The following is a 23,685-nucleotide window of genomic DNA, read 5'->3' as shown; positions in this document are numbered from 1 at the left end:
ATGCTTAATCGTGTCACTGCCGTTGAGCAACAGCAAAAGATTGATGGGGAGGTTAATAAGTTGATTGTGCAATTATAACGCTTACCATGTACCGCCAACGATGGTTAATGTGGTTATTTCCTGCTCCTCTGGTCATTTCACTATGTGTTTGTCAAGTCGGCTCTGGAGCCAGGCTCTCTGCTCCCTGTGTTGCAGCCTGACAGCGTGCAGCGACAGGACATGTGGCTATTAGCCACCTTTGCCGTGCTGTGTATTTGTATGAACTCCTTGACTCCCATTGCACTTAGGAAAGTCAGCTGAAGTTCTGCTAATGAGAAAAGGATTAGATGATTTTTTTTTTTCCCCTGTGCTTTTCAAAACGTGCAAACGACTGTGAAGTATTCAGAAATGAATTAAAGCTGAGGACAGTGAGCGATATTTTTGCTCTGTGTGCAAAGGCTATTTTTTGAATTGCTTTTTTTCTCAGCACACACTTCTAAATGATATCACGCTTATCACATTGTGCTCAGTAGAGGTAAACTCTCTTCTGTATTGAGACTTAATATAAGCTAAGAATAGATACCTTGACAGGTATCAGAACCTAAATGTGACTTTCTGCATAGATACTACTAAAATTGGTGAATGGCATAGATTAATCAACACTAAAACCTTTTCACTGTCCTGCAAACAAGCACTCTTGCACAGATATGATCTTTGCTAGAATATAGGAGCGATGGTTGCAAATATGCACTTGGAGCATTACAGAGTAATGGTTTTGGTACAGAACTATTGTCCAGATAGTCAATATTCCATCTCCTTTAATGATTAAGAATGAGTACCTCAAAGCTGGAATAAACTCCCCTTGATGTAGTTGATTGCATGTTGCTTTTCAAAGAAGAAAGCTCTGAATTTCAGCCTGTTTGTTTAGAAAACATTTAAGTCAACAGAGCTTATGGCACAGAGCTTGTTGGGGGGACCGAGGTACAAATTTCTGAGTAAGCAGCTGGCTGCTGTTTGTTTCTGTAGTGCAAATTTGTAGAAATAAATAAGGCGACATCAAAGAGTATAGGCAGTTTCTGCCAAGGCTTTCTCCTCTTAATGGGGAAAATCTAGGGAAGCTCTTAATATTGACTAGGTGGTTTGGCCAAAGATGTACAATATCAAGGCAATTTAACCTTTATTAACCCAGGCATGCATGTTTCAAAGGGTATTAACCAGGTGTTTTGGCTTTATAGACCCTTCTTGTATGAGCAATTCTATCCTGTATGAACAAGAAACCCTGAAGATAGAGTTGTGAGGGAAAGCTGGATACTCTAGTAGTACCACAAGGTCACGGAGTAAAACTAGAAGAGTGAGACCATAAATAATAGCTGTTGCTTTGCTGAAAACAGATGCTACAATGGGAAATAACATTGCTGAACCTTTAAGGTCATCACACTTGGAAAAGGAACAAGCAGTGTAATTGCTGGGGTGACAAATAACCATCTAGTGTAGACAAATAGTCCCAAGCAGGGATTTACCTGCGGCAGTCACAGGTGAAATTCTTCGCTACAGAATTATTCATGGCAATGAGCTGATTCAGCAAACTCTTTATCTGGTCAGCACAGACTCAGGCTTCATAGCAGACAATTTTGCTTAGGAACATAGTTATGCTCATGGGGATTCTGAGAAGGATAACACACAAATCCATCCGTGTCTATGATAAGAAGCAGGAGATTTGGGCCCATGCTAAGGAGCAATGAAGTTGCCCTCACAGCTCCAGTCTCCAATCCCGTTATCTAGTTAACACCGTCCACTCGCTGCTAATTGTCATTACAGAGGCTGGCGGCAGTGGTGAGAATTAGAAAACCAGTTCAGCTGGAATATTAGCAAGAATTAAATGTTTAGAGAATGGGGAGAAGTAAACCCATCCAGCACAGAAATTAGCTGCGAAGGAGAGGATGGCTGTTCACGAACTGTTTAAACCAGCCAAAACTTCCTTCTTTAGTGCCTCAAATACCACTGTAAATGTGAAATTAATTTAAGAGCTTCAGATGCTAGACCTTCCTTGTCTTCATCTCCTACAGTATCAGCACTGGCCTGGGTGAGCTGAGGGGATCAGCTTTCCTTGTGTGGCATAAAAAATTATATTAGTGAGGATTCAAAGGAGTAATTAATTTGGAATGAGAGCTCAGTTACTGGCAGCATCATCAGTGGGTGTAACATTTCAGACTGGTCTTTGCTTTCTGTGCTCAGACCCATTGTTCAGTGATACAATTTTCTGTGAAATTTGTTTGGTCATTTTTATTACTTTCTATTTCTGAGGATGGCACTCAGCTGATTAAATTTTGCCCCACAAACCTATTCATCTGGTTATTTTACAATGAAAAGGATTATTTTTATCTTACTACAATTAAATTCTTTTATGTTTTGCTGCCTCTTTTGTTAGTAAACAATAGTGTCTTCTAAAATGTAGGAATCAAGATTTCCTAGCCATATTGGCCGTCTTTTAAAAATGTGACTGATCCAGTGGTGATGCTCCCAAGAAACCTCAGTTTTCTTTAAGGACTGGGTAACAGCCTGCAAAAAGCAAAGCCTGTATTTACAAATAATCTGTACATTGCACTGTATTGGTTGTGTGAGGTCTCATCTGGGGATTGCTGTGTGATTACAGGTTCTGCTAATTCCATCTGTGATTTACTTTAAAGTTAATTTTTACTGAGACAAACCCAGTTCCTTTGAGCATACAGTCTTGATGAGAGGTTCATTTGTGAGCTTTACAGCTCAGTATGAACCATGGCATCGATGCGTATAGAAACCTGTGCTATATATTTACTGTTTCCAAGGTGAAGTTTATTAGCCATATTCCAAAAAGTTATCCTCCTTTTGATGCATGGCTTGTAACACCCAGGTGTGCCATTGTAGCATCCCAGCAGGAATGTCTCTGTGCTGGCACGCAAATAATTTGGAGTATCCTGAGTCTTGGCCTTTCCTCCTCTTGAGGCAACTGAGCAGGAGTTTGGCGGTGAGCTTTATCTCCTACTGTACTTCAGTACGTACTTGTTTTCCAGCCTCAGACAACCCTTGTTTTGGTGAGAACTCACACTGGTGATGGGATTAAGAGCTAAGCTCTGGGAAGTGACTCCAGAGAATTGGATTAGTTCCTTGACTGGACAATAGACCCAGCTGTAGGCTCCAGACATGTCATTCAAGGTGTAACTCTGTCGTCTGTTCATAGGTGTCTTGTGCCGGATAAGATATCACAGTGTGTTTGAGCCCTCCAAACGGGACTGACAGATATGACATAGTGCCTACAGGAAAGCCATGAGGTTCTGGCTTGAGTGCAAGAGGTAAGGTGGATACTAACATGCAATTTATCTGTCTACAGTGCAATCACTTGCTTGTGAGGGGGACATCTTAGGCTATTTTAAGAGCCCAAAGCCAGTGGACTCAATGGAATCAGTGGGTTTAGGGCAAGGTCCATCTCTTCTATATCTCAGATCCTCACATCTTGGCAGACAGCACACCTTAAATTCTTTTGGCTGTATTGACTAGCTTCTCCCTGGCTGTTATGGAGACCAGGCAACTAGCTTAGATGTGTATAACTCTACTTGAAGGCACCTAAAGGGGAGAAGAACCTACTCAATCTCTTTATGCCTTTGCTTTCACCTGAAAAGTGTAGACAATATTCCCTCTTTTCCCCCACCATTAACTCCCTACACAATTTGTGTTCTAAATCCCTCCAGTCAGAGGTTTATTCTTACCCTTTTCTGCAGGCAGCTGCCACAGCAGAATGGTGGCTTACAGCTACTATGTCTGGAGACGTAGTTCAGAGTTTAATCACAGCTGGGGGGGGGAGATGCTGGCACCATTTGTTAAAATGTAGGAACCTGAATCTCATCAAAATACCACACCAGAAAATAATCACACTTCTTCTAAAAAAAATTAAACCCTTTTTATTTGTATATTTATTTTTATATATAAAAGAAATACAAAAAAAAGAACACAAACAAAATGCTGATTATGGCAACTCAGTTTTGTCAGCCCCCTCTGCCTGGGCTGCTGCCTCAGATCCACCGGGAGTGAGCAAAGTCCTCCGGTTATAATGTCCTTTTATGATTCCAGAGTTATTGTTCTCATTAAGGATTTGCTTCTGTTTTTGCCTGTTAAGAGACTGTACAAGTCCTAATACAACAGCTGCTAATGAATACTGTCCAGTCAGTTTTCTTGGTTGTAGAATTAAAGGATTTGGTTGAACTCTTCCTAGAAGAAAATATGTTTTGATTTTTCCTTCCTGTTCACTGATACCTTTGACATAAATCTCTCCTCGGTAGTCGAAGGCAAATCCCCGCTCCTTCAGGATCAGATACGTTTCTTCAGGCACTTGTATTCTGTCACTAACACCTGTGCTGTCCATTCGACTTGCTAAATTAACCGTTTTGCCCCAGATATCATATTGGGGTTTCTTAGCACCGATAACTCCCGCTACGACAGAGCCATGGCTAATCCCTATTAAAAAAAAAAAATAAAAAAATAAAAAAATGAGAAGAGATAGCCAGTTAGACAAGAATGGCCGAAAACTATATTTGCACTTAAGAACTAGATGAAGTCTGGTTCAGATACACTTATCTCTAAGCTTAAGGAAGAGGTGTATATAAAAAGAAAGTAAGAAAAAAAAAGGCAGAAAAGCTAGAAAAAATGAAAAGTGATATCCGCAGAGTTATTTTACAGACAACCATCTCAGTGGAACGACAATACTTATATATCATCTGTATTCTGCACACTATTGCCAAAGCTCCTGCAAACTGATTCTTATGTAGTAGGAAAGATCTCTCTGGAAGGATCTTTCTGGGTCTACACTTGTTGAAGGCAACAATGTTACGGCTATACAGTCAAGAAATTACATTCTTATGTTCCATGAAGTGAAAAATATTAAAGTATTCTACGAAGTTATTGAAAGACTGTATCTTGTAAGATTTTGTTGCATAAATTCAAGGCAAGCAATAATATACAAGAGACTATTTTTTCTACAGCAGTGATTTAAGAATAAATTCAATGATAGTGAAAGGCACATCTTTAGGAAAAGGATCTCAGTTTTTTAGATTATTTTTAAAGAATACTTTTTTAAATTGGTGATAGAAATGGTTTCCAAATATTGTTACTTTCATGCTCTACGAAATCTTTGCAAGTGCTCCACACTTACTAAGAGTAGATACAAGTTCCCTGAGAAATCTTGGGAACTGGGAGTTTTCTGTTCAAAACTGTTAGGAAGTGCAGAACACACATAGTAATGCTGCGACCCTCCATGTGGTGACTGATGTATACCCTTCAGCTTTTTTTGTGGCAGGGTAGCCTGTAAAGGACATGTTTCTTCTAGGGGGTTTTTAGTTTTGGCCAGGCAGCATGAGAAGCCATCAGATTTCCTCCTGCTACGTGCCATATATTCAGGCCATCTTTTCATGTCACATCCTACTAGCCATCCATGATATCCCATCCGGGATGAAAGGTTCCCCATCACAGCAATTCAGAGCTGCTGCCACTGGGACAGGTCAGGTCAGAACTGGAATTCAATTTTTGTGCAAAACCAAAGTATACACACAGGGTTTAGGATAAGCTACTATTACACCTTTACTGAAGAAGAATCTAAGACAGGGAGATGAATTAGAGACTGTACAAGCCAGTGTCAAGCTTGGAGTTAGGTCTGGACGGTGTGGTTTGCTTTTCGTGTTACACCTATGGGTTTTTGGCCAGACTTGTTAAAGACAATAGCTTAATTATGCTACGCATTCACAATTCACTAAAACTTAGAACTCCTGCAGTCCCTTAATCAGGGCTCGTATTCTACAGAGTGTTTCTTATTTCTAACTTTGCCTGGGATTAAGTCAAGTTGAAAACAGAGGATACCATATTTGGAGTCTTTTAAATTGTACACATCCTTGCAATGCTTCTGGGGTGCACTGACAGAGTCCAATCCTTGCAGACAAAACCCCATTTTAATTCTCATGTTTGAACTATGCTTACCAATACGGAGTTCAAAGTTGTTAAATGAATGCTTGTTGATCTCCTGTATGCTTTCATTCAGAGCTATGGAGAAGTCAGCCAGAGCACACAAATGCCCCCATTTGTCTTCACATTGCTGAGAAGCAAGTTATAAACCAATATGTTAGAAAAGTTTTGCCTTTGCCCAGCTCCTACCCATCCCCACCAAGTGCCAAGTATCTGAATTTGAAATTTGTAAGAACAGTCTCAACACGCTAGACCCAAAAGATGTAGGGTATTATTAATGGTAATGCTTCCCAGTTATATTACAACACTTCTGTACCTGGATACAGAGAAGCTTAGTGTGAAGTACCAAAGACAGTAATTTCCTATCAATAATCTGACAGGCAGTCATGGGAATTGGCAAGGCATGTGAAATCTATCTAAGGCTGAGAAAGAAAGTATAGAGAGGATTGAGATAGCTTAGGTGCAAGGGACAAAAACCAGTGAGAACCAGGCATGACCCACGTAAGCAAGAAGTAGAGCCAAATAAGTGAAAGAGATAGTTCTCTTTTGCTGAAACTGTCACCCAGGAAAAGCACCAGTACCAGTGCTCCCTGGGATGGAATAGCAACAGGAACAACAGAGCAAGCCAGGCAACCTAGGACTGGTTAAGTGGGAGAGAAAAGGCTATTCTGTAACTCATTAATTGCTTCTGCTTAGAGCAGTCACGTTGCTCCCTGCTCCTTCCCCTCCATTCCCGGTCCTGCAGGGCAGTCGATATACAGATGGGGACCAGGAGTGGGTTTTGGTCTTCCCGAACACTAATAGAGCTGGTGGTGAGGCAGGGAGTCTCAAGGGAGGACGGGGAACTCCTTAGTTGTTTCTCTGAGTGGCAGTGGAGTAAGGAACAGCTGGTGTTTTGGCCCAATAATAGTATGATGTCACCTGATCTATTCGGAAGCCAGGTAACTCTTTCATTAAACAAATTTCCAGTCCATAGGAACGTCCCCTCTAGTGCATGCAGTCCAGCCCTTTGCAATTTTCATCATCTTCAGTGTTTAATCCTGAACATAAGCATCTCCCTGTCATCACCCTGTTCTGTTCACGCCGTGCTCGGTTCTTGTCATCAGCCTCATTCAGTTCACAGCATACCAACCTTCCTCAGCAGCCCTCACCTCTTAGATGCTGACAATGTGATAGACATGTATATATGAAGATAAGTATATTTAAAACCATATATAAAAATACCATTAGGCTGTTACAATTCAAGAAAATGGATGAGTTAATCAGTCTTGGAAATGCAGTAAAGATTTTCTCCCTTTGAATTTTTACCCACATCAAGAGTCAAAAGAAGTGATTATGATCTGTGTAACTATAACTAGCTACCTCCCTGCTGTTCAGTCCTGCTTTGTTCATGTCTGCATAGAAGCATTTTGAGCTGGAACAAACAAAGATCTCATGCGTGCCTAGTTTTGTGGATTTCTATCTGTTAGCATCGCTTGTTACTCTGTAGGTGGGACATGCTCAGCTAGTTACACTCCATATGTTTTATAATGTATTCTAAACAAACAATGGAAATTTTCTAGTTTATAAAGCTCATGCTAATCTGGCTTCTGCTTTCCTGGTAATTGTAATCAACATGGGCAGATCTGATTCCCACTCTGTGGCTGATCCGGGGCAGCACACCCTTTTTTGTGATGCTCTTCCTTGGGGAGAGACACTGGTTGCCAAACAAGACAGATTTCAGCAACAGCCAACTTCTTGCTGGATGTATTTTAGAGCCTTGTCTTATTTCTTTGGAGACCCCGTTTCCAGGCATATTCTTGGATGTAATTATGAATGGATTTCTCTCATTTGACTTCTCTGAGGTTTATGGCTGTGACTGTGTATGTGTCCTCAGCTTTGTTTGCACCTCTGGAAGTGAGGGCGGTGTGCAGACTTCTGGCTTTGTGATGTTCTTCAGTTGAACTGATGGGTCTCCTTTCTTTCTGATGTATAGTTTATCACATTGTCGGTAGATATACAGCTACATCATCACAAAAAATGTATAAATGCGACCTTATACTTGCATAAGTATGCTGTCAGTTACTAGATCCTCTTGCTTCATAGATTATTGGAGCCTGTCAGCCAGATTCCAGTCTGAGTTACAGCAGTAACTTTAGAGTATGTCTGCAGATATAGACAGACCTGCTCTAGATTCACATCAGTGTGACTGAAATGAGATTTTTTTTTTTTCTCTCCTATAAACCTAAATTTGAGGAACAAATCCATATGGTTTTTGTTCTGAGCACAAGATGACATTTCAGTTCCTCAAGAGGTGCAACTGTTGTCTGCCAGAAGCTGCAAATGTCTATTTTCTTTTAGCAAACACAGCTCTATGAACATCAGAAAGATGACACTAATCTTCTGTAATATGAATGGTTGGACACACCAAAAGCTTTGCTTCTTAAAGAAAACTATTTTCTTACCTGTTTTTCAGGTGATAATCCTGACACGGCCATGTATGTGCTGCCAATCGTTTTAATTTTTTCAATATCTTGAAATCTCTCTTCACCTAGTAACTAATACATATATAAAAAAGCACTGTTACTTCTGTAATTCTTTATGCAAAATTCTTCTACAGATATCGAAATGAATCATTACACTCATGGTATCTTCCAGTTGGCGCACAGTTCCTTCTGGGTTCTGGGGCACACTGAGCTAGGACTTTGCAACATCATCTACTCACAGCGTGCATTCTAGCTAAATTCTGCTGTGCTCTGTAAAGCTGTTTGGTAAATCAGATAATGGATAATATAACACGTGCATTTTCCAGCCTAACTTAAATGCAGACAAGTCCTACATTTCCTGAGGTATAATCACTGAAAATTATTGAAGACAAACTCTCTGTGTATGTGTGTGTGGAAATAAGAAGACTTAGTCACTTGAAAGTGTTCCTAAATCTCTTTGGGGGGAGCTCAGTTTACAAATTAAGTGCTGCTACAGCAGCATTTCAGGTGATGAGACCAGTGTTAAAGAGAATTTAGCCCAATTAAAATAACCATTTTAACCATCTTACACAGTCAATGGATGGAGGTAGATGCCTCCAAAGAACTTCTATGAGCTATCAAATCCTCCTGTATCCCATGCTTCTCTCTATTTACTCTCAGACCTAACACTGGTATGTCCATTGGGTCATTCAGTTTGCAATTTTGTTATGTATTTTCCCCTTCTACAAAAAATACAGGGAATCGATGGGAAGTGGTAAACACCTGTATCTATTTGGGATACCAATACTTGCCAAGTAGGCATAAAGAACTTGTCAGATTGAGAATCTGCAAGAGGAAGAATAAATTTAGCCTAGTGACTAAAGCACTGAGTGGAGTGGGAGTGACAGTTTAGTCCCTATTCCAAGTCCATCTTCACAGTTAAACTTAGAACTTTCCATGAAATAGAAGCCAGAGCCTTACATTCCTTGAGAGATCTAAGCAGAGTTCAGGCTGCGAACTGCATCAATGACAATAGTTTTATGTGGGATATGGGCACATATCACCTCATCACAGGCTTTAAAAATGTGTATTGCTGATGTTAATACCAAAATATCCCAGGAAACTTCATGACAAGTAGTACGGTATCTAATAAATTTAGGTATTAATACAGTTAGGCAGTCCTGGAAATTAAGTAAAACAGTTCACAGAAACAAGGATTTTCAAACTTTCAGTTCTAAAGTCAACTTAGTTGGGATTTAAATGAAAAAGATTCTTGCTGTGATCAGGCAAAAAAATTAATGAAGCATTTCCCCTCCTTTTATACACTGTCATGCATTTTTTTTCCATCTTGTGGGTTTGAGTTTCCTGTCAATTAAAAACTAAAGGGATTATTTCATTCAAAGGGAGAAACATACCAAAGGCGTAACATAAAATATCCCTTGCCATTGAACTAACCACAGCGTACGTCAGCCAGAGCGCTGGGGTCTCGGAAGCTTTGCTGTTCGCGTACAGATATCGCACCATCTGTCTCTAATGGGGGGGCTGCACAGCATTGCGCGCAGGGAATACAAATCTGTATAGTTAATGGCTCCCTTTCAAGTCAGGAAAGTCCAAAAACTTGACCTGCTTCTCATTTTTCTTCAAACTGCCAGAAAAGCCCATTATCTACATTTCCCTTTTACAAGGGCAGCTCTTCCAACTGCTCTCTTAAAGAAAAAGATCATTTCTTGTAGCTCTGCTTTTGTGAGCAGTCTGAGTGCACCAGGTGTGTGGGCAAGGGGAGAAAATGGTCTTGGTTAAAAACAGCCTATATTTTCATTTCCAGATGGTTGCTGGAAGCAACAGCAAACAGCACAGTAATTTAAAATGCATGATAAATATCTAAAATGACTCTTTTTAAGAAAGAACCCATTGGCTGTGAGGCAATTTACAAGGAATAATCTCAAGTTATCTTTTTTCTTCTTATTCATTATTGTTTCCACATTTCTTTTTTTATTTTTCCTGCTTTATCCTGTCTGTTAGATAGCTTCTTTGCTTCTTCACATAATGGTTTATTTACCAATTACTTTCTTCACAGTATGGTAGGATGATGGATTTTGATATTGGGGAGAGATATTCCAACTCATTCCTAAATCAACAGCTGTTTTTTATGACATTTTAAACAGGCTTGCTAATTTACCAAGATAGTCCAGGGAACATTTTCAAACACTAGAATGTGGTTGGTATCTGAAAAACAACTAATGGCTTGATGCTGCAATTCATGTACAGCCAAGGTTATATGGAGGTCAGACCCTGGGATATACACATGCAATGAAACATGTACAAAGTAGTAACAAAAGAGAATGTTCCAGGACATGGCACACAATCATAAAGTAATCAGCAAAGTCTGAAAGCAGGATCCTGTGTTCTGCCGAAACCTCTGTTTGTACCAGCATAATATATTCAAATCTGTTGTCATAAACACCATGTAAATCACTGCAGGATAAAGAAAATGGGGGAGGAGAAAGAGCCGATGAACTAGAAATCTCTTATTAAAGCACAAATCCCAACTGTAACATCACTAAGATACATAGATGATAGATTAAAAAGGCTAGAAAGAATATTACAAGGAAAAAAAAATCCTTCAAGACTCACAATTTCAGGAGAACTGTTCCAATATTATTTTTAGTGCAGCATCTCTAAGAATGTGAGTTTAGCCCTGTATGTCTTAAGACTACAGTCATCATATAAAAATGGGTAATTGCGAAAGTAGATTTTCAACGGTCATGTTTGTTTTTTGATGTATGAATTGCTCCTGTCAGCACCTCTGTGCTTGGTTACAAAATAGGAAATTATATATAACTCTATTCTATAATGATGCTATACGTCAATTTTTAAAAAAATAATAAAAATCTCATTTTGTCAGTCCAGAAATCAACACCTTCCATTCTGCTTCAGTTGACAGGAAGCCTGGATAATTTGGAAATCAACAGATTTGTGAGCCATAAGGGAAACAAAAAATCCTGAGTAAAGGCTATGATTTGATAAGAGTCAATCACACAGTCCCCAAAACTGACTTTTGGACCAGGTTTCCCCAGCTGCCTAAGAAAGACCAGTCACGACCTGACTCCTCTGCGGGCTGCTACCCTGTGCAGTTGTTGGTGGCAGGTTCTGTTCCACCATTCACTATTGTTTGTTTGACTGACTTTGACTCTCTAACGTAGATCCGTTACCTGGAAAGCCAAATAACAGATCTGGATTGTAAGCCTTCTGTTTTGTACTAACAAAGAAACTCCTCTAAAAAGAAGGAAGAAATAACCCAGATCTTCTTGTGCACCTATCACATTTTCCAAACCAGGTCAATTCGTGTTCAGAAACATCTTCCTGGCCCTATGGACACAGCATCCCTACTACTAATATCTATGTAAGGAAAGGAGGGGACTCATGGTATAGAATTTGATTTGAGATTAGGAACTCAAATCATTTGTCTAAATATAGATGTCTAGTGTCATCTAGAGCATACTTCCCTGAAAAACCTCCAATGGCTGGCTCCAGAACAGCATGAGTTTTCTGACAGTGCAGTATGGGACCTGATGATCCCATGTTGGTGTCTCAAATCACCTGGGATATCTCAAATGACACCAGGTACCAATGTCTTACTCTCCTGTGCTAAGGCTTCTACATTTAGGTATCTCTACAGAAGTGTTCACGTGATGCTGAGGAGCAAAGCTTTCCCATGGCTAACAGATCTGCTCTGCTCTCAAGCTGCACATCTGCATTTTGTTTCCAGGGCTCTAGTGAGACAGCAGGCAATCTTGGCAAGAAATATAATGAAAACGAAGGAACAGTGACATCATGTAGTGTCAGTCATGACATGGAAATATTGCTGGCCCTGAAACATTGTACCTGAAATGACGTCTGGTTCCTTTTCCATGGGTAGGATTACTCACTTCAGTTGTTCTGTCTGGCATATCACCTTTCAGATTGCTTAGACAGAATAAACTAATGGCATGACCATGCTGGAAGTAGGTTAGCAGTCAGCAGGGGATCACGTAATTTCATTTACTACCCATACCAAGAACATATCTATTATTCAACTAAACATGTCTGGGACATAATACAGTCCCTAATTAGGTCCTTTATTAATTACAGAGCAGGTGTTAGGGGCCTGAATGTAATATTGTGTTAGGGCTTTTGATGAAAACCTTGTCTTCAGTAATCGCCACAGCAGCAATGGATTTTTGTTTATGGAGATTATATGAACGTGCACGACAAAATAACTTAAATTAATTCATAGCAATAGGCTTTGCATTAAGTTTGAGCCATAATCATTTTAATCAGATCCGGAAAGAAAAACAAAACTGTAAATCAAGAAACATGCTGACAGCTGTGCAAGATCTCAGAGATAAGAAGCAGGTATTTATACCTATAGGGAAAGCAGTGCAGGAGCTTAGCTCGTTACAGAGCTCTTCTCATAGAAGAGTAGTTTTGTTTTCTACTAAAATTGCACAGGAATACATCCCCTGTGAATTCTTCTACTTCCCACTAGTAATTTTAGTGTCTGACCAATTATATGGATAAACTCTCAATCTCATTGTCTCTCAGAGTTTGGTAATCTTAACCGTGGTCCAGTTTTTATGAGCTACCACTCTATATACATTCCCCATACAGATGCCCAGGATGAGCAGGACCAAGGTGCAGTTAAGACCCTGATCTGGGTTCATATTTAGGTTCTAGCTACTGGCATGGGAAAAGGTGTCTTTGTTTAAAAAAAAAAAAAAAAAAAAAAAAGCAGGAAAGTAAATTACCCCTTTGTGCCTTTGTTTTCCAATTATGAAATGAAGACAACATAACTTCCACCAGAGGAGCAAATTGAAAATAAATTCTTCAAAACTTGTGAGAGGCCTTAGGTACTTGCTGCTCAGGATGGAATAAAAAAAAGAAAAATAATATTTTTTTCCCCTAATCTCTTTTTCTCATTTGTATGCCTTCCACTTTCCTCTTTTCCTCCAGAACCTTCCTCTGAAGCCCTTGGAGATACTTGCTCTTCAAAACAAAAAAAACCCAAACCTAATCAAAACCTGAGCACTGAGGTAAAACTAAATAAATTTAAAAAATAAAAAAGACACTGATTCTCAAATCTTCATTGAGTTGTATTCTAAACCCTGGAGAGGTCTGAACTCAGTCAAAGCCTTAGTTTTCTGGAAAAAAGTTTTCCGTATGCTCAGTCTGTGAGCAGAATACTGGTCCAGATGCAAAGACTAAGTATGCCTTCTTGTCTTCTCTCAAAAATTCAATCTTTCTCACTCTGATAATGTTTTTTGAGTTGAAAGTCAAAGTGGTAAAAGATGTTCTCTTTTTTCAAACCCCAACCTAAGTGGTTTTTTTCCCTTTTCCATTTTAGACAATTGCTCCATGGTTACATAGCTCATGTGGGATGTGAGATCCAGATCCAGCTCCTTTTGAGGGAACAAATTCTGTTTTCTTAAACTGCATCTTAATTTTAAGCTGCCAAGACACTCATCACTTCTTCAGTTGACACTCTTCCACAATGCAGAAACGATTTAAAAAATTCCTTGGGATAAGCAGAGGTTAAACAGAACACAGGTTTCTTGGGTTGGGTTTTTTACTGTTTCTCAATGATTTCTTTCTACCCATGTGCCCTCTCCCCTGCTGTCCAGTTTAGTAGTAATCTTGCCTTGCTCATCAAAATTCTGAAAAGGATGTCAATTTCCCACTTTACCTCTAAATAACTTCTCCAAAAACAGAGCCACAGACCAACGATACCACCACCACCTCCTCCTTTCCCCTCCCCTTTTCTATCTGGACCATTCCAGTCTGGCACACAGATCCAATCTCACTGTTACGTAGAGATGGCTCAGATTCTACTTCTACCACGTGGGGAGCTCAGGAAGGCTACATACTCCTGAAAACTGCTTGCAGTCTATAGCTTAAAATTCTCCATGCTGAGTAATTTTGGCCTTTTGCACCCTTCCCAGTTTTAAAGTTTTTTCAAAGCTCTCCATCAATCTATCCTTTGTCACCTTTCTTAATTCCTCTTGGGCTCATTGCAGGACATGATTCCACCTGTTTAAGCTTCCTTATTAACTTGTTGGCAGAATATGCAATACCAAGTATGCAACTTGCTCCTGACTTCCTCTTCACTTTCCAGGTTTTCCTTGCTTACACCCGACAATAGTTACATTGGGGATCTGACTTTTCTTCTCCTGTTTATCTTATAGAATCATCATCATCATAGACTGGTTTGGGTTGGAAGGGACTTTAAATATCATCTAGTTCCAACCCCCCTGCCATGGGCAGGGACACCCTCCACTAGAACATGTTGCCCAAAGCCCCATCCAACCTGGCCTTGAACACTTCCAGGGAGGGGGCATCCACAACCTCTCTGGGCAACCTGTTCCAGTACCTCACCACCCTCACAGTAAAGAATTTCTTTCTAACATCTAATCTAAATCGACCCTCCTTCAGCTTAAACCCATTACCCCTTGTCCTGTCACTACACTCCCTGATAAACAGTCCCTCCCCATCTTTCCTGCAGGCCCCCATTAGGTACTGGAAGGCTGCTATCTCCTCTTTCTGAAATTAACCGGACAGGATACATAAATAAATTCTTTTTTCTTTCTATGTCCTTTAATTTTTTTTATTTTTTTTTTTTTTTAATTTCCCTTCACCTCTGAATTCCTCAGTAAAGCAAGCAGCTTTACTTCATTTACCTCTGTATAACATACCTGAGCAGACAGGTCTCCTCAGTTAATATGTCACCACCTTTCATTTTCTACCCAACGTTTGCTTCTTCACATTTAATTTGACACTGTTTTATCTTTAATGTCCATTGAGTCCATTCAACCAATGTCTTCAAACATCTTTATCTATTTGGATTTAGACCACTCCTTTCCAGAACTGTTGAAAATATTTTCATCCTTCTTTCTTCTACAGCCCTAAGGCATGTGTTCTCCTTCTAGATACACTGGAGAAGATCGTGCTTTTATTTATGCATGTTTATACTCAAGTAACTATTGATTTCGGTCTCTATCTCACTAGGTCATTCAGACCAAAGTTTGGCAAAACTAAGTGCAAAAAAGTGAAATAGACAGTTGTATTTGGAGTTAAAAAATCAGACAATTATTGGAAGCAGAACAGTTATTAAATTTGATAATTTAGGATGACATATTTGGCACCTGGGAACTCATCATTTAAGCACTATCAGATTTTCTCTAGTAGCTGGTATTACCTCATCAAAGTCTGCAATGATTTCATTCAGCAAGCGCAGACATTCTACTCCTTGGTTATTCATCTCAGTCTGGGAGTAGAAGTCAGCAAATCCAGGAATAGAAGCGAACATCACACCAACAGCATCATAGGACTGAGAGTATAATTCCTGAAAGAACAATGAGGAAAAATGAGTTGAAGTGGTAATATAGGGAAAAGAATGTAATTGGCTGCAATGAAAATAGGTTTCATATTTTCTGCATGCATAATACCTTAATATCTGAGGTTAGCATTAGTACATTAAGTGTTAGCCACGTTCAATAGGAGGAGGCTGACAGCTCTCATGTTTTTATCAAAGATTATATGCAGGGTTTGCCCTTTCTTTGAAAGCCTGCTCTTTCTGCTTCTGGGGTCAGTGGGTCAGGGGTCTACACTAGCAAAACTGAAATAGAATATTCCATTTTGATTTATATGGGGAACCACTTGAAGAAATGAAAGATTCATTTGCAAGCATGAATACCAGAGAATCAAACACTGTTAGGCAAGTAAAAGGAAACTAATTTTTATTATTTATTATTCTTTAAGTCTGTCTCATAAATGCTTGCAGTTGACAATGTATTTCCAAATTTGTTGATTAACAGGGATCAGATGGGACCATTTAAAATGTCTAATATGACCTCTTTGTAAAGAGTCCTCTCAGCTACCACATTTTCTGGAGGATAATTTATACTTCATGCAACTGCAGCTCTTTACAAGTTTGTTTATTCACAGGTTTTCAGAGACCCCTTACTGTGTGGTTAACTGTGGTTCTCCTAAGGTGACTATGGAGCTATTTGGTTGCCTGTGTCTGGGAAAGGCTCTTGCTATTAGGGTTTGAAAGGAGAAACGGGAGTGAGGGTGATAATGGAGTTACTGGGGACAGAAAGCAGCTTATAAGGGATCGGAGACAGGAGGCTATTAGGATAAAGTATACCCTGGGATAAGCTTCCACTTATGTTATTCATATAATTCACTCTGGTACTGAATGACAGATTTATTCGTGGATGCATTCTTGTCATATATTTGAAAATGTGGTCAGTTCTTCTCTGAACTCAAACAAATTCTTAGGAACAAAACTAATTTCAACTTTTAAAATGTTAAGGACAGACACACACACCCCCCCCCCCCCCAAATTCCTGGTGTGCTTTTCTAGTGGCCAATATACCACAACCTGATGCATTCTCTTTTGTTTAATTTTTTTTCTAGCTTCAACTTCTGTAGTTTTACCCAATGGCAGATGATACTTTCATTTCTGTTCTGGGACTTCTCTTATGACATTCTGACCTGGAATAGTTGCTTCTCAATGTTCTTGTTAGTGTGCTTTAGGAAATTTTAGTGCTTTGATCTCATGATAAAAGGACTTACTGGATGCCATACACCTCAGACTCCTCTTCTTCCTACATTCTGCTTCTCCCTAGAAAAGCATCCTGAGCTCCTGCTATGTACTGTGCTATGCTGTTAATGATGCGACTTATCTAGACTGTTTAAAAATGCATCCTACAATAAAAGTAGGGAAATTCTGCTAGTTTCCAAAGACGCTCCAAAGCTTTGATTGAGGAAAAACATGACTGATTCCCTTCCTGCCCTTCCACTTTCTTTCACTGAAGAGCATCTGCTGGGTCATGGAAGCCATACTCTAAGGACACTCTTACTCCCTGTCATAGCTATAGAACAAAGTAATATACAAGTTAGTTTGTGGATGCTTATGGAGGACTAGACAATATGTGCTAGGAGAAGTATGTATACACTCAGGCATACTGTTTCCTCAGACCATGAAGAAAGAAAACAACTGGCTGAGCCTTCAGCAGCTCCATTTTTCTATTTTTGGTAAGAAGCTTCAAAACAGAAATAATACATCCATGAGAAAATGCTTACAGTACACATTTGGGAATTCATTTTTTGAGAGCAGAGAAATTAACTTAATGGCCAGACATGAAGTGCAGGATTGATTGTACTGAAATCTGCTGGATGCTACAGCCAGGCAGTTCCTGCATAAATCATCCCCAAGTATAGTCACTCTGGAAATTGCCTTACAAAAAGCAGGGGCGATGGAATTGAATTCAGTGGCAAATTATTGAAACATCAGCAGTGATCCATGGGGCATCTGTTTGCTTCTGAAGATTATTATGCATGTCAGTGTATGTGAATGAATGTGTAAGAGAGGACATGTATTCCCTGAAAATCCATAATGCAGATATGCCAGAACACACTCATGGTTGGTATCGGGGTCTGCTCCATTTGCAATGAAGCATTTTAACCTGATATTGCTTTCACACACACATTTTCTCATGTGCAGAGCTGTGGTTTTATGGCAGTTTAATACCCACAGCGTGTAAAATTCCTCAAGAGACTGATTTCTAAAGTGCCTTTCCTTGTAGCTTCTCACTATGTCGTCCTTCCCTAGGTGATATTTGAAATCACATCTTCAGAACACAATGATTCCTCTTTGTGCAGTTTCATTCGTCTAGCTACATCTATTTCTAAAATGTACAATCAGAAAACAGTAGCCTTGATTCCTTTTTGCTGCACAATAAAGAGATATGTCAGTGCTGGCAACCTGAATCTTGCAACATTTGTAATCTCTTCATTATAAAAGATAATTCCAACATTACATTAGAAAATTCTAGTTTCATGATACAATAGCCTTTATTCACAGATAATATTATAATACACATTTGCCTTATTTCAAATAAGGAGTAAGTGACTTACTGCTGCTTTCAGAAACAAATTCTGGACTTTCCTTTATCCTTTCAGCAACGTCTCTTCAAAATCTGTTTTAGGAATATCCAGAGACTCCATTGTCAGAGTTTTCTTTGTGTACTACAAACACTCCTTAGGAACATAGCCACAAACTATGTTTCTGAAATGGGTGTATTGTTAACTGCCCCAAAGAGGCAATTCAGGGGCAATTTGAAATGGCAAAAATGTTCTCTTGGGTCCGAAGATGTGGGAGGTTCAGGTCTGTTGCATCCTGTTGAACTGATTCCTTCCATGATAACTGGCAGGGCTGTAATAATACTTCTGCAACACTGGGCTATCTTAAGGTTGCACAAGCATTCAGTTAAATTTAGATATCTTTTTTTAGGAATACTAGATTTTCATAGACTCATAGGTTTGAAGGGACGTCTGATGGTCATCTAATACAGTTCCCACTCAAAGCAGGGTCAATTAGTTCAAATCTCTTATGGTCTCGTTCAGTTAAGAGTTGAATATCTCCAAAACTGGAGATTTTACAGCCTCTCTGAGCTCCAAGGCAGTGACCACTTTCCTGGGGATTTCTTTTCCCTTGTATCTAACTGAGATTTTTCTTCCTGCAACTTGTGACATTGCCTCTTGTCCTTCTACTTGCACACTGGAGAAGAGTTTGGCTCTGTCTTCTCTATAAACATCCGTTAGGTATTTGAAGACAACGACGAGATCCTCTTTCAGTGTTTTCCTCTTAAGGTTGAATGAATCTAGCACTCTCAGCCTCTCCTCATATGTCATGTTCCCCAATCCTCTAATCATCTTGGTGACCCTCTGCTAGACTTGCTCTAGTAGGTCCATGTGTCTCCTACTGGTGAGCCTTAACCTGGAAACACCACTCCAGATGTGGTCCTACAATTGCAGAACCCTTTATTTTAAAACATGAATGTTTTTTTAATGTGGATCAGATACCAAATATTGGCAGTATTTGTATAATGAATCCTACTGAGAACTAAGTTCTAACAAATTAACGGATTTGCTTTACGTTTGCTAAGCAGACAAAAGTATCAAAAATAAAACTCATACATACTTCATTATCCCGATCCTTCTCCAGGAAGTGACGGGCAACATGACTGGGTAAAATATTCCGTAGCATATTTTCATTATGCTCCCTTAACTCCTTCATTTCATTGATTTCTTCTTTCGCTTGAACACGCCACAGAAAATCCAGCCTTGCTGTGTATTCAAGCTGTAGTTCCAGAAAGATAAAAAAGGCAAAAATAAAACCTGGCAAGAGCAGACTTTGTATTGTCAGCCTGGCAGGCTGCTTCTGCCATGTAACCGCCTTCAGTGCCGCTGAAGATCTTTGACTCTGAAAGAATTTGATGTCATTGCCAGAAAAAAAAGATTATTTCTTTGCCTTGTATATGGTGAATGTCTCAGAGGAATCTTGGGCAAAACAATATTTGTCATATTACTGCTATGGTCAGTGGCTAGAAAATTTCACAAAATTATTTTCCTTTTAAACACCTCTTTATTATTTAGATAATGGAGTCAGACAGGAGATAAGGTATTGGAAGATATCGGTATTGGTATGAAATAAATATGTTCCCCTTTTCATATGTGTTTTCAAATGAAATCAGTTTCATGAGAAAATAGCACAAGGGTCATTCTGAACACTTGGTAGAGGCAGGTAGTTTACCTCTCAAGGATAAGCATCTTTCAGCAAAAGTAAATATAAGAGCCCAACACACTGCTAAAGAGGATTTTCAAACCTGTGGCACCAAAATGAGGTATTTCTACTGTTGGGACATGTGCTTATTTGCAATTTAAGTCTTTTAAAAGCCAGTGGAAAAACATGGTATTTGATACCTCCTCGAATACTCTGTCCCTGATGTATTGTGGACCCAGAGCCTGCAGTCACCTGCCCAGTGGCAGTGCCTGATACCCTCAGATACAAACCAGAGTTAAGTGGTTTTCAGCGTGGTATATATACAGAATAAAAGGAAGATCCCTGCACAGCACAGCTTACATATGCATATATATATATATGCATTGTGTACTTTTATATATATATACAAATGCATATTCATATCTACATAGATGGCGACTGTCTGCTAGCTGAAGGATAGAACATGTTGAAACGTCATGCTGTTTGCCTGAGAGGCATGTGTGTCAGCACATGGACAAGACCGACACTGCCAGAGCGTTTGGGTGCATTACGCTGACAGACAGTTTTAATCAGATTTTAAGGCAGGTGATATTATAGCTTGCACAAGGGGTGACTTATAACCAACACACTTATTAAGCTATGGACTTATTGAAAGTGATGGAAATATATCTGTGTGCAGTAAACTGAAAAATATAATTGTGAGGCTTGAGATGATCTAACTGGAAATAATAATCAAACACCCAGCAGAGAAGTGCATTATACCAGCACATAGCTGAATTTTACAACTGGGAGAGACATCAAATGGTTTGCCAAAAGGCACTGGGATTAAGGAAGTGGTTGGGATATAATTCATGTACCAAGCTGAAGTGAAGGGCAAGCCTGCGGTGGGTGAGAGTGACTAAGAGGATGTTCAGCATTGTTTAGTGACTCATCTTGTCCACATTTTTCGTCACCAGCAGTGACCAATGGCAAACTGTTCAGAACAAAATGCAAAGAACCTTGCAAGTGGGCTTACAGGTTGACTGTACTCCAGGGAGCTTTCCTTCCTAAAAGCTAAAAGTGAGCCTGGCTTGATGGAAACTTCCAAAGCTTGTATGCATTTTAACAGCCATTCACTTGCCCTCTGGACGCTATTGCCACCTTTATAAACAATTAATCTCTTTTCTAGTTCTAATATTGTGATCTTCCATCTTGTGACTAGTAATTCCCTAAATTAATTGCACCAAAAAACCTGTCAGGAAAAAAGTATATTTAAATATTTTTTTTCAACATTTTTCAGTTTCCTTCCCTCTTCCTTTTGTGCTAGAAGACAGAGCCTGTAAAAGATCATAACTGACTTTTATCTCTATGAGCTGAGAAGGCAACACTGACTACAGTTTTGCAAGGATTTCTAAAAGTATTTTACAGATTGGCTTGGAGCAGGTGCTGCTGGTGGATTCTGAGTTCTTTGGTGCTTCAGATATTTAATGCCACTACAATAAGAGCTTTGCAAAAAAACTGTAGTACAGTGTTTCACAGCTGATTTTTTATGCTGCTGTACAGGAAAATTTCACATCTCTAAACCTAGCTCAGAATAGCAGCAGCTAATCTTTACATTTTAGATAACGTCACTCTGGTTATTTATAATTGCATTGTAACATGAAATAGTCTTCTTGCATCATCAGTGGACAACAGAGATGACACTGTCAGCTCAGAGATAAAAGTGTGTCCTACATATGACGTTTGAAAATAGGAAATTTTAAGAAGATGCTTTGCTAAGTTCTGATATTTTTTAAAACCAACAACCTTATAGGGTTGAGTTTTGGGTTTCTTTTTTGAATATGTAAAGAATTATTCCTGGGAACAGTGATGCCAATAAAAATGACTGTCTGCAACACAAATCTTGAAATGTCCAGGTTTTCTTGCCCTGATATGTATTTCTATGAAACACCCCTAATTCCAATAGTGAGTGAAGAAAATAGAGGAGATGCATTACACAAAAAGTCTAACACTACCTATGTCCTCTACATGCTGTACAACCCAACTCTCTGCAGACAATTGCCATGTGCAAGGTAAGCATAAGGTAAAGAGCATTTGAGGGGCAGAATATTCTTCTTTAGAGAATGAGAAAGAGGATTTACGTCCCAAAGGGACACTTTCAACCACCAAAACCAGTCTAACTCCAGAGAAAACAAGCAATAGCTTTTCTTCACTACACTAAAATCTGAATATAGAAAGCACAACAAAGAGGCCTGAAGCATAATAGCAGAATTAGGTATGTCGCTTCCTCTCTTTTTCTCTTTCAATTGGAATGATCTCCTCTTCGCATTGCCTCATCCATCCCCTTTTTCCCAAGCATGAAGAAGGTTCGGGAGGTCACGCTCGTTGCAGATAAATTGCTGTGTAGGGATGTTAGTTCTTCCTTCCTTCCTTCCTTCCCACAAGGCTCTGTAGAGCTAAGCTGCAACCCTGACATCCAGAGGCTATCAGGTTCATAGCTGGCTGTGCCTGCCCTGTCCAAGTTCAAGTCTTCCTTTGCAGCAAAGACCCCCAGAAGCAGAGGGGCAAACCAGTCAGTCCGTCCATGCTGGCCTGCACCACAACGCTCATCTGCGATAGGCAAGATCTACACTCAGATCCCCAATCTAAAAGAAACCAGACAGGATTTTGTGCTCTGTTTAATAAGGTTTCTTTTTAGGTCTAATTGGGGTGGTGGGAGAGGAGGGACTGAGCCTGCGGTGGGCAGTTTTATTCCCTCTTTGCAACTGTTTAAACCTTCCCTTTTAAAGCCATGGCAGAAGGTTTCACTCAGGGTTAAGAGGCTGTTTATATTGTCTGTTTTCACTGGAGATGTATTTCTAGTAAAGACAAATGTATATGGTACCGTATTTTGATAAGGTTTTAAGGGATAGTTTATGTTCATTACAAATGTTCTACTTAACTCATTAAAAAAATAAAGCAGTAAATGAACACATTTTACAAGAGAGTAAGTCTAGCCTTGAAATTATCCACAACACTTCTGTCACGTGCTTTTTCTCAAGTTTAGTTTGCAGAAACACTGCTCTAAAATATGAATTACTTGTGTTAAAAATGTGTGCTTCTAGATAAAATTGAATTTCTAATAGGGAATTAGTCTGCAGAGCCTGATGTCATGTAACAGCAACGCAACTACTTTTAATTATGGGTTTAGCACCAGAGACCCTCGAGATTTATTGGCTGAAGTACAGGCAAGATTTTAAGCTCTGAGTCTCATTAGACAGTCTCACACAACTTTTTTCTTGAATCTAACTTAAAATTTTGGGTGCAAAATTGGGGATTAACTTTAAATCGCAATGGACAAAGAACAGCAGTTAGTTGTTCAGAAATTAAGGGTCCATAAGCTTCATCTTGCAAAAGTCATCTTTTTTGTAAATCCACCTAGAATGAGGCAAGTTTTAAGATATTCTGCTTCAGAATACTTTCACAGTTTGTGAGAAGCAAAGCTGTGCTGGAGGACAACTTTATTGGATTTACTGTGCTCTCTATCAATTCAGACTATTTAAGTGATTTTATGTTTTTTTATTTGCTCTGGACAGAATTTTTATATATATTTTCGGTTTGTATTTATACAGAGACCTTTAGGTTAACTCTATAATAGGAAATTAAACAATAGAAGGAAAGGTTCCTAGGCACTGCCATTGGATATTGTTACAT

General features: G+C 39.3%; 1 protein-coding gene across 3 annotated transcripts in view; it reads right to left on the bottom strand.

Annotated features, from left to right (window-relative positions):
- Positions 1-3,914: 3,914 nt before the first annotated feature.
- Positions 3,915-23,685, bottom strand: part of ADCY8 (adenylate cyclase 8) — a 129,356-nt gene continuing 109,585 nt past the window's right edge. For 2 of the 3 annotated variants that reach the window (XM_075743311.1, XM_075743313.1), the window contains 5 exons: positions 19,432-19,590; positions 15,640-15,786; positions 8,409-8,501; positions 5,980-6,094; positions 3,915-4,467 (listed from right to left, as the gene is read on the bottom strand). In XM_075743311.1, coding sequence (XP_075599426.1) covers positions 3,980-4,467; positions 5,980-6,094; positions 8,409-8,501; positions 15,640-15,786; positions 19,432-19,590 — 1,002 coding nt within the window. In that variant the 3' untranslated portion in view covers positions 3,915-3,979. The remainder of the gene's footprint in view (positions 4,468-5,979; positions 6,095-8,408; positions 8,502-15,639; positions 15,787-19,431; positions 19,591-23,685) is intronic. The other variant, XM_075743312.1, reaches the window with a different exon arrangement.

Source organism: Balearica regulorum, chromosome 2 (genome assembly GCF_011004875.1).
Source record: "Balearica regulorum gibbericeps isolate bBalReg1 chromosome 2, bBalReg1.pri, whole genome shotgun sequence".
NCBI lineage: Eukaryota > Metazoa > Chordata > Aves > Gruiformes > Gruidae > Balearica > Balearica regulorum.
This window is presented reverse-complemented; position numbering and strand designations above follow the sequence as displayed.